General features: G+C 46.2%; 1 protein-coding gene across 1 annotated transcript in view; it reads right to left on the bottom strand.

Moving 5' to 3' along the window:
• Positions 1 to 4,731: 4,731 nt before the first annotated feature.
• LOC104157623 (protein scribble homolog) overlaps positions 4,732 to 12,141 on the bottom strand; it is a gene marked incomplete at its 5' end in the record, with an annotated part of 28,324 nt that continues 20,914 nt past the window's right edge. The window contains 2 exons of the mRNA XM_009695034.1: positions 4,732 to 4,976; positions 10,732 to 10,783. Of these exons, the coding sequence (XP_009693336.1) occupies positions 4,816 to 4,976; positions 10,732 to 10,783 (213 nt within the window). The remainder of the gene's footprint in view (positions 4,977 to 10,731; positions 10,784 to 12,141) is intronic.

Genomic DNA, 12,141 nt, shown 5'->3' with positions numbered 1-12,141 from the left:
CCCCCCCGCAGGCAATACTGCAACTTAATACATGGAATTCAGGGTTTTTGTGCTCTTTCTCTCAGAGCATTTTTCAGTCAAAGGGTTCCATATGTGGCCAGTTATCTCTAGGGATAGATCATTTGGGTTTTACACTTAGGTTTTTTAATATGATTTGTTGTTATGGTATACTGACCTTACATTACATTCTTTCACATTAAACAAGACTAAGGGCTGTCGCCATTGCACAGTTCACCAGTCTTCGCGGTATTTCTGAATTTGTCCCATGATAACTTTCATAGGTTTTTATTAGTATTATCTGCTGGGATTGATCAGTATGTTGTGAGGCTAGTGCTATTTTCAGGGACATATTCTATGCTGAAATACTGCCAAGTAAGACCAGTCTCCTGGAAGACATATATGTGATTCAAACACTCTGTGTTTACCACCAAGTCCACGTTTTAGCCCCAGTCCCTTTTGCACTGTAACTGAAGTACACAATATGTGTTGTCACAGTACCATAGCACACATTCTACTTTAAAAACAACCAACTAACTAAAAAAACCCCACTTTAACATAGACCTGGAAGCAAAAATTTCATTGAAAATTGAGATAAATTACATAGACAAATATCTGTGTCTTAGAAGAAAATGCAGTAATTAATAAAACACCCATCTATCGTATAGGGGTGCAATAAACTAAAAGAAAACACGATTATATTAAAGCTGTCTCTGCTGGGAAGCGTTTGATGTGCCAACAGCTGACTCGGCCACTGGCCAGAGACTAAGCTAACTTCAAGAGGACATGAGACAGTCCTGGACGTGATGTGAGAAATTGCTGGACGCAACAGGTAACAACGTGAGAAGCTGACAAAAGCTGCAAATAGTGTGTGTTTGTGTGTGTGTGCGCGCATTTCACAGGTAGTTACGGGAAAATTACGTGAGGAACAGAGGAATGCTGCAGATCACTGGAGTAACTGGGGACTTTTTAGAGTAGAATCTTGCTTTTAAACTTGGATTAATTATTGGTCTCAGTAGCTTTCTAGCAGTGTGTTTCTAATGTGTTACAAAAGCTGTACTACCTGCAGGACCGTTTGTTAGAGGGAAGCTGGAGGGCCCGTTCTGGTCGGCCCAGCTTGGCGGCGCATCCTCGGTGTGCGCAGAGACACAGCCAAACCCCGGCAGAAACACAGACAGCAGCACCGCGCCGGGCACCACACGCTCGCCAGCAGCAGCCACAGAGGCAAGAACAATACCGATGGCCTCGTCACACAAGAGGAGCCCTTTTCATCCCGCCTGCCCCTCCTTCCCGTTTTCCTGTTGAGTCTGTATAAGTCTACACTTTAGATCCTTGAACGCTCCAAGCTGATCCAAGACAAGAGTGTTCCTGTGGTACCCTGTGACACTACCAAGGTCCCTTTTCCATCTGTACCTGCAAGTCAACAGTTGCAAAGGCTGGAGAAGGAGGCTGAGGTCTAGAATGACACCGTCTCTAGAAAAAGGAATTCTGCCTCCTTCCCATCGAGGTTGCTTTTCTTTCTCTGTGCTGGCACATCTTGGTGGCCATCCGTTGATCCAGACAAAGGAAAACTTGTTTGGGCTACATGAAATGTGTTAGTTTTTTACCAGTTAAACTGTATTTTTAAAAACTGTAATCATGTAAAGAAAATAGCTTTTTTTTTTCTTTTTAAAGCAGAGCCAAGTAAAGATAGCCAAGAGGCTTAAGATCTTGCTGATATCACTGTGTTTCCTATTACATCAGCTGATGAGCAGGGCTCAGGCTGCGCATTGCTTCCAGCCTACTACTGTTACCAGCCGTGTACTGACTCACCTGTCCACGTCTTCCCTCGTCCACGCACACACAGGCACCCGCCACACACCCGTGGCAGTTGGTCAGATGGAACCAAAGCCTCAGGGCTGGCGCTCCACAACCTCACCGCAGCCAGGAGGCAAGGGGCTGGAGCAGGAGGCACCGCAGAGATCGGCAGCAGGGACCGGTCCTCGCTGCCACAGACAGCAGCGTCACGTCGGGCAGCCTTTACCGACAGTGGCCCCGCACGAAGCATGCAGGCAGCACAGCACGCCGTACATCGCTGTAAGCGGCCCCACGTATAGATGGAATTAGTCTCTCTGCAGTTAGCATCGGTACTTGTCTTAAAGGTTGTAACACTGAACAGCACATTATAGCTTTTTTTCTCATTCCTGAATTTACCTCCCTCTCTTGTATGCTGTTAGGCAGGATGATGTTTTTTAAATAGGTGTCAGTGATGAATGTGATAACTAAACCATCGTACCCTACAAGTATCATCTCACCTGTTTGTCCCCATTTCCTTTCCCCACTACTGCAGCTTCTCTGGAGCAGAAACCTCTGCTCCTCTCCCTTCCCCCCAAGAGTGAATCCACCACTTCCAAAACAAGGAGTCCGCTTCAAACTACATAAAGATGGAGCTAATAGTTACTGGTTTAGGTTCTCTTCCTCCCCTTTCAGCACAGATGCCGGTTTTCTACCAAATTTACATGAGTAGCACGTGCTCATCTTGATATTCCTGCAGTCGGCATTGCTTTTGGTGATCAGTAATTTCTGCAGGCAAAAGCAGGAAAACCACCAGTATGTTCGCTAGATGGGAGGGTGACCAATAATAAGAACCAAAGCGCTGATACAGAACGTGCAGACTTCACTCAGGGCAAACCACATTAACTAAAGGTTCTAAAATGTAAAGTAAACTTTATTATCCTTGAACCACAAAATAGATTTCTTTGGTTGTACAAATTTCACTAGTTACAGTCTTGATGCGCTAATTTTCCCTCAGAGTCTCTCAGGAGAGAATGGGAGAGAACCCAGAGCCTGGCACCAGGTACCGCAAAGGGAAAGAAAAAAAGAATCACAAGTTAGTCACCAAAACCAATCCAGGATTGTGTCCAAAATTGCTGTTGTTAAAAAGCAAATGCTAAAATTAGATTTAAAAAGGAAAAGCTCAAATTGCTGATGATGGGAGCAGCCACAGCTGCAGTTTGAGATTATGAGAGTTCCCCCTTCTAAGCTCTGTAAAATTAAAATATACGAAGTCAGTTAAAATGATCGACTGGGTTTTGGCATGAAGGGAGATTCTCAACCAAAAGAAACTGCATCCAGTTCTTTCATTCAGCAAATATACAAGCAGAAGTGCCTGTCGCTCCCAAGCCACTTTGAGCCACTGAAAGGCTTAGGGCAGACGGATCAGACTGCTGCCAAGCTCAGATGCCTTGCTCCCTATAAGAGGCATTAGGAAAAAAAAAAAGGGGGGAGCGGGGAAGGGATGTTTTACTTCAGCAGTGGGCAGCAGAGACTGATTTCAGAGCTATAAGCAGCATCTGTCTCCTCCGCATCTGCAGAGCTCACTCGATACAGAATCTGTTCACAGCCCTTGTTCCACTCATGGAAACCAGGAATCACACCCCGGCTCCTTTTTCAGTTTCATTTTTTTCCTCTTGCATGGGCAAGCATGTATTTTCCCTGTTCTGCATGGAAAGGGGCCTGAAGCCAGTAAGCTGGCGAAGAGGAGAATTGCGTAGTTATTGCAAGGCATAGGCCAGACCCACCCTGCGTCACTGTGCTCCCTGCCTGGCAGGTGCCCCTCGAGAGCCCGGCACTGGGCACCCCCGTAACGTCACATTGCATTTCACAGCTAGCAGGCAACATAGTGGACTCACCCACTAGTATCCTCCTACCTGTAAGACCCCATTACTCCTAACCTGACCCCAGCAACACCACTTCCTACCCTTCCCCATTTCCTGAATCCTAACCCACTATCTTATCTGCTGTTTACACCTCCTATCTCTGCCACCGTACCCTAACCCCAACTACTCTGCTCTCTAGTGCTGTCACGCATGCACACCGCTATACTCTTGCTACAGCTGTTCAGCTCTTTTTTTATTTCTTCCCCACTTCACCCAGTCAGGCATGGTGCCGACAGAAGACAGATACCTGGCCTCCTCTGACACTCGGTACAGTGTGCTTGTGGAGTGGTTCACGCTGCCTGCCTCAGACACACACGATTACGTGCACATCTAGGTAGGCACCTGTCTCCCAGAACAGCACAAAAGGCTGGCAGGAGCGGTGTCACACTCGGGATAGATCGCTGCGCTCACAGAGGCAAGTGGCACAGAGCTGGCACAGGCTCCTGCTTATTCAGTTGTCTTTGCTTGAGCACATAGGTGTCAGTGTCAGAGGGAGGCACTTCACTGAAATTCCTTTTTTCTTTTTCTTTTTTCTTTTTTCTTTTTTTTTTTTTTTTTGCCTCCAAGCTACCCATTTCCACGTACTCCCAAAAGAAAGTGAGGTGACACGGTGTGGGAGGTGGAAGGAGATGCTTTTCGGCAAAAGACTGGAAATTAAATAGGAGCAAAGGCAGGCTGGACCTTCCTTCTAATTCATACCAGAGTAGAAGCTCCCATATTAACCACTAAAAAATCCAAGTTGAGGAAGTAACAGCTGGAGCCCAACACACTCTCACACTCCTATGTTCTCCCTGTCCTACCCTTCCCCCACACACAATATTTACAGGCTAACAAGCTGCAGCTGCCCACTGTCCTACCCACACCTCCTCTCAATCTGCCATCAATAAGTCTAGTGTTGTCCCATTTTGTTTAGGACGTGCCCCAGTGTGTTACTGGGTGAGAAACGAGGGCGGTTCACAGCCTTGAAGGAAGTTAGTCGACCATAATGCTCCCTGGGGCGCTCAGTTCCCATCTAGAGTCCAGGAGGCAGCAGTGGGGACAGTCCGGTGCTGTCCCTGGAGCACAGGAAGCCGAAAAGCCCTGTGCGGGGCTACTCCATCGCCCAGGTGCATCAGATCTTCTACGTAGGGACAGCAGCCTCCAGACTGCGCCGGCTGTGTCGCAGTTTGCGTTTGCTGCTGTACAGGGCCATTTCTTCAAGTGCTGATGAAGTAGGTGTTGATGAATCCCGTGTTACTAACATTTCCTCTTCCTCTGGCTGCCCATCCTGCTCCTGGGGAACTGTGTAGACAAGAGGAGTTACGGTTTTAAGAGAAAGTGCTAGGTTAAGTATATATAGCTGATACAGTTAATGTAGACATAAGGGAATACCCAGGTGCTGAATTTGAGACAGCACTGAAGTCTTAGTGATTCACAGTAATCCCGTGCCCAGAACTTTTAGGTGATCACGTACTGACTACTGTGGATTCTGGGAAGGAAGTCACATGCGCGAGAAGACACCTGCCCCTAACACTCACGATTCACTGAAAATTACTGGAAGTGCCAAGCCTTAAGAAGAATCAAGTACACCGAAAGGACAGACTAGCGTATGCTAGTGCTCCAAGCATTTCACTAGTTTCAATAGAGCAGCATGCACTAAAGAGCAGTGTGACCGCCAGTATGGTATGCCCTAGCTAATGAGACAGCGTTTTCATAGAATCATAGAATGGTTCGGGTTGGAAGGGACCTTAAAGATCATCTGGATCCAACCCCCCTGCCCTGGGCAGGGACACCTTCCACCAGACCAGGTTGCTCCCAGCCCCATCCAACCTGGCCTTGAACACTTCCAGGGATGGGGCAGCCACAGCTTCTCTGTGCAATCTGTGCCGCTGCCTCACCACCCTCACGGTGAAGAATTTCTTCCTAATATCTCACCTAAATCTTCCCTCTTCCAATTTAAAGCCATTGCCCCTTGTCCTATCACTCCCTGCCCTTGTCAAAAGTCCCTCCCCATCTTTCCTATCAGCCCCCTGTAGGTACTGGAAGGCTGCCCTAAGGTCTGCCCGGAGCCTTCTCTTCTCCAGGCTGAACAACCCCAACTCTCTCAGCCTGTCCTCACAGCAGAGGTGCTCCGGCCCTCGGATCATCTCTGCGGCCCTTCTCTAGACCCGCTTAATTTTGGTCTTGCTTAATGGTGAAGTTAGACGACCAAGTCCTTTCTGTAAATTTAGACTGTGACTTGGGTCCCTCACCAAAGGAACTCACCAGGAAAGATACTCCGTCAGGGCAGACTCCCAGTTAACTTGGTCTCAGGCCTTTTAGGATGTGTTCTGCATCTAAAGTACACCGCTGTTACTACCCTCCTGAGGAGCTGGTAGAGCTTACCCGATGTGCTTCCACATACACCTGAACATCTGCCCTTCGCAATAATTTGGCTTGAGCAACTACTGTGAGATCCTTGGGTAAAGAGGAAAAAGTTCCACACACCCACAGATTTTTTTCTCATCAAGTGCAAACTGGCTCCTGGGAAGCCTCTCTAAAGTCTTTGAACGTAGCAGAGCACCTCAAATACAGAAATCCGTGAAGGTATATTAGATCAAAGGTGCACATCCTGCTGAGCTCTTCCCAGTGGCCCGCCCTCCGCTCTAGAGCCCGACTCCAAGATGCGATATCCCCCTTGGTACAGTGCCCAAGTATGAGCAGTTGCTGTAATTCAGAACCCTTCCTGAGCTATTAACTGTAGCATTAACCTGTTGTTTGAAAAGTCCTCAGAACCAAATGAATATAGGTGACAAATCTGACGTCTTGAGAGGATACTGGGATCGGTAAGCAGATGACTGACTTCGAAACAAGGCAAACAGGTATAAAAGAAAGGCAGGGGCACATGCAGATAAAAATCCAGATGGGGGTGGGGGAGGAAATCACTGTGGCTTAGAGGGAAGTAATTCCTTTTAGACCCTCTTAGACTAGAATTTGCCAAAGGAGCCATCAAACATGCCAGTTAAGTGATCTCAACACAGCATACTGAACTTTAAAAAAAAACAAACCACAAACCAACCCACACTTTTGATTGTTCCTCAGCCAAAGCTCTTAACGAAAAGAAGCTGCCAGGGGATAAGAAGGCACATCCTTGAGTGGGGAAGTAAGTCGTTAAAACAGAAAAAGTGCAGGAGGGTATTACCTGCTACCACAACAGAGAGCAGCTGTCTGTATTAGGGGCAGTCTTTAGTGACTTACGAGAAGGAATAGAAGGAAGTGATGAAGGCTGTATCGAGAAAGACTGCTGACGGTACCAAGCTGTCTATCAGAGTACTCAAATGAAATTCAACCACAAAAAAGGGTATTAGGATTTTACAGAGTTGACTGGGCAATGATGTGGAAGGTGAAATTTACTGCAAATGTGAACAGATTCAAGAAAGTAATAACTCTAAAATTAAAGGCCTCTGGCTTACAAAGTACTAAAACACAGATTGTTGTAGCCTGGAGTAGTATTCTGGAAGGCACCACTTTACGCTTTTCTTCTTCTATGCTCTTTTCTTGGTATTCCCAGTGGCTCGCATCAGACACAATCTTGGAGTAGCCAGAACCTCACGCTGACTTAGTAAGTTTATTTTTATGCTATTGGCTGATGCTTAAGCTCAGGAAAAGTAATATAATCCTGATTGCATATAAAATGCAACATCCTTAAAATGAGATCATGATTCTGTAGGCTTTCTGAAAACACTGGCACGCTTCTCAGTGATACCATTTCACTTTTGAGGATTACATATTGGAAAAAATGGGAGAACATACAGAACGCCTTCTGCCAGTGCATAAACTCATCGTATATGTACATTTGCAATACTGCATGCAGCCCTGTTCTCCTTCTCTACCTTAAAATCGTGCAGATGAGATAAAAAAGGTCCAGAGGGGTGTGGGAACAATTCCCACAAAGAATAACTAGGATTCTTCAGCCTGGAAGAAAGATAACTGATATGATACATCCTCCAGGAATGGTACAGAAAAAGTGAATAAGACGTAGTTATTCACTGCAACCCAGAAGACCCAAGGAAATTATCAGAAACAGAATTAAAGTAAACAAAATGCCTAATTATGGAACTCGATGCCACAAAGTGTCATGAGAGATTAAAACAAAATGTGGACAATTTTACAGAGGATCATTCCATTGATGATCTAGATACGCTACCTGGCTCAAGCCATCCCTACTTAATAGGTGATTACAGAAAATCAAGAATATGCATCTCTGCAAGCTCATTTTCTTATAGTCTTTCCCCAAGAACACACTTCCAGCCCAACAAGATACTGGTATATTCTGAACCAGTACAAGCCTCCCTTACATGCTTCCTATTCTATGAAAGAAATCAGAAAATACTGGAAAAGAGCCCAGGCATCACAACTAGTACAAATCTAGGGATTCTAGTTTTGTGAATTTTTGGCATTTTGGTGGGAAAGAATCCGTAAAATAGAAGTCTGGAGAACTAAAGCGTGGATGCAGGTCTTTGGAGTACAGATGTGGCTAAAAAGGCTGGATGGGGATGAATTAACAATACAAGAAGGTAGAGAGATTGTCGTTCATTCCTATGTGTATGTGAGCTGCTGAGCTGAGTCCTAAACAAAACTACCAGTACAGTAGCGATTAGTCCAGCGTAGGATAAAAAGATACCTTTCCTGTATAAATTATTGTAGACGTTAGACATCCCAAGTGGACAAAGTCCACGAGGACAAAAGTAGTTTCTTACATACTATAAGCAGGTACGCAGTAATAAGTGCCACACAAAGTTATCAAGTGTGTATTTCTGAAACCTGATGGTTATAAGATTGGAAAGCAAAAGACTCTGGCTCTAAGTGATCTGGAAAAGTTACGTCATAAAGCAAACACATAGCATGGTTCGACCCTAAAAATGCTATAATGTAGAGTTCAGTAACTTCATGGCCTCTTGAAAACCTTGGAATAAATGTTTCTAAACACATTTAAAAGATGAAGACCATGAAGTCAGACCTGAGAACGGAAAGAACTACTTCTTAGAGCCCATCTGCAATGGACAAGAAGAAAACGGTGTGCTTTGAAAGACGTTCAGGAGAGAGAGATGCTAATCCTTTCCTGCAGTCCGCAGTAAGGTATCCTTGGAGCTTCTGATATAATACTTTTCTAGCGTGAAGTTTAGGAATTGCTTGTGAGTTTACTGTATGATCAAAAAGCCATAATTCCATGATCAAGGATAATTCTGATTAAAATCCCAGAGTGTGTAAAGGTGTACAGAGAAAAGGCGTCACTAAAGGTAGCAATTAGATCTCTTTAAAGCTGTATTAAATACACAAAGAAGTGAAAGGCCTGATAGGGTATGTCGAATTGGTGCCTGAAATGCTGGGAGCTGCAGATGAAGCTGGGAGGGCAGCAAGAAAATGCACACACATAGTGTTGTTTCGAACTAGTTCAGCATATACTCCTTTGATCTTTGGTAACGGTTTCCTTTCATGTTAGAGAAAAATGCAAGTAAAAGTCACTCAAATTCTGAAGTATTTTCCCAGAGGGGTATTTTATTCCAACTATCTTCTCTCTGTGTTCTGAGAAGGATATTTGAAGAGAGTCAAAAGCCAGCCTACCAGGAGGCTGGAACTGATGCAGAAAAGGAGGATTTTAAAAATTCCTCATACGGATGTTATAACTTGCCAAAATCTATGTAAAAATAAAAATCTGTAAGTTGGCTGGAATGCTACACTGCCTGGAAGAATGAGATGGGGCAGCGGGGGTGGAATCTTAAAAAAACCCCGCAACTTGCAAGGAGAGCTTAGTTGCGTCTTCATCTGCTATCCTTCCAAACTGATTTTGGAAAATCTGCATTTTTTTGGTGCCTCACATAGATCACAGTCTCATACAGCGGTGACCTAAGGACTACTTGAGGACTAAGGACTGCGTTAAAAAACTCAATAGAGCATGACACACTTTTCTTTATGGCTTGTATTCTATCGGACGGCCCAACGCACCCATGACAGGCAACAGTGAGGTCTGAAGCCCCTAAGCAACTGCTGAGTATTTCCCGACCCTTCAGTGACCTCCGAGTTATGTACACTGACTGAAGGGACCACCTCAAGAGAATAACCCAGGGCTGAGAGGTTTACTCCAAGGGATGAAGAACAGATTTTGTTCTCAGGAAAGTAAGTTTTTCTTGAGTATCTCTGCAGCAGAACCTCTTTCTGGAAAAGGCCCGTACGTGGATCAGCTGTCTGGAGTGCAACCTTTACTCAGAGAGATTTGCCAAGATAAAATTGAGAGAGAAACTGTTCCTTGTGTAAAATAAAGGCGGAAAAAATAGCTGCAAAACAGGTGGAAGAAAACCAGCATCAACTGTTGAAGGAAAAAGAAGTACTACTAAGGAGCAGGCAGGCCCTGCTGAGCTCTACACTACTACGACAGCCACCTAGAATGAAGTGGGAGATAGTCTGAGCCTGCCTATTATAGTTGGGGACAGAAAGACATATCACAGCTAGGACAGCCTGAAAAGACAGAGCAGTCAAAGCTTTAATTACTGTTTATTCAGGTCACCATGCACACAGATCCACAAGTGTAGACTTGTAGAGTCACCTGGGTACTCAAGCACCCAAATGCACTCAAGTTTTAAACCAGGATGAATTTATCTGCAGCTGCCTGCTGCAGGCAGCAAGATTCTTTGCTCTAGCAAAAGGGGCATAAGGCAGACCCTGAACGATGGATGTTGTCCACTTAGAGCAGGTGGCAAGAGGCCAAAACTTCCCACCCACATTCTACTACCTCTCTTTACTCCAGAACACAAAACCAGAAGAAAACTAGGCATGCTTGTTACACACCATTCACAGCAAATTAGCCATCACTAAAGCACAATGCAAATATCCTACCCAAAACTGAAGGTAGCGAGTTTGGAGGTTTCATTCTAGAATGGACAAAACAGGACATTGCTTCAAGCAGCAAGAGGTTGTTGAGGACCTCAGGGTTGATTCCACAAGCAGGCAAAGGGGAACCCCCTAGAACCGTGGTGGGAAACAAGTAGTACAAAGACAACCCCATTGGCCATGAGCTTACCTGAGTTATTTCTGTCATCTGTGTATCTGAGGTCATCAGCTGCATCAGGTGACTGGAAGAGAACAGAAGACATGAGCATCCACCCCTGTAACACTACTGCCAGGAATTCCGCACCTCCAGCCTTCCAACACACCACAGAGAACCTTTTGCCCTCAAAGGCGGTAGTAATACAGCATCTGGGGCAGGACCCTCAGCGAATGCACATGATTACAGCATCAATCCTTTGTGCTACAGTCACGCAGCCCACTGCCTGAATTGCAGGATGAGGCGTGTGTCCGCCCATCAGAGCTCTCCTCCCTTTACTTTGTGTGTGCGGGGAGGAGAGCATAGGAACTGACATGCAAGGCAGAAAGCGTAAAGACCACAGAAAATGAGTAGAAACGTGGGAGGAGAGCAAAGACACGAGCTATATTTCCTTGAGAGTCCTAGATCCTAATTCTGCATCTGCACTGTTCCCAGGTCTAGCTTCTTAGGCAAAATCAACTTTCTTCGTTATATTCGGGTGTGTATAGAGAACTGATGTGGGATAGGAAGCACAGACTGGTGGGGGTTGGAAGGTCCCTCTGGAGATCATCCTATCCAGCCCCCTGCCAAAGCAGGGTCACCTACAGCGGTTGCACAGGATCGTGTCTAGGTGGGTTTTGAACATCTCCCGAGAAGGAGACCCCACAGCCTCTCTGGGCAGCCTGTGCCAGGGCTCTGCCACCCCCAAAGTACAGAAGGTCTTCCTCATCTTCAGACAGAACTTCCCAAATTTCAGTCTGTGCCCGTTGCCCCTTAACCTGTCACTGGGCACCCCGGAAAAGAGTCTGGTCCCGTCCTTCTCACACCTACCCTTAAGGTATTGATAAGCATTGGTGAGATCCCCCCTCAGTCTGCTCTTCTCCAGGCTGACCAGACCCAGCTCCCTCAGCCCTTCCTCATCAGGGAGATGCTCCAGTCCCCTCATCACCTTCGTTGCCCTCCGCTGGACTCTCTCCAGTAGTTCCTGGTCTGTCTTGAACTGGCGAGCCCAGAACTGGACCCGGCACTCCAGACGTGGCCTCACCAGGGCAGAGTAGAGGGGAGGAGAACCTCCCTTGACCTGCTGGCCACACTCTTCCTCATGCACCCCAAGGTACCATTGGCCGCCTTGGCCACGAGGGCACATTGCTGGCTCATGGGCAACTCGTTGTCCCCCAGGGCTCCCAGGTCCTTCTCTGCCAGGCTGCTCTCCAGCAGGTCAGTCCCCAGCCTGTACTGGTGCATGGGGTTATTCCTCCCGAGGTGCAGGACCCTACACTTGCCCTTGTTAAACTTCATCAGGTTCCTCTCCGCCCAACTCTCTAGCCTGCAGTTACATCCCAAGAGATGGCAGAGACAGCTTTGGAGAAATAGCTAAGTGATAATCATGGAACTCCAGCAGTTCCT

The sequence above is a fragment of the Cariama cristata genome, unplaced genomic scaffold (genome assembly GCF_000690535.1).
Source record: "Cariama cristata isolate BGI_N322 unplaced genomic scaffold, ASM69053v1 scaffold4352, whole genome shotgun sequence".
Classification (NCBI taxonomy): domain Eukaryota; kingdom Metazoa; phylum Chordata; class Aves; order Cariamiformes; family Cariamidae; genus Cariama; species Cariama cristata.
This window is presented reverse-complemented; position numbering and strand designations above follow the sequence as displayed.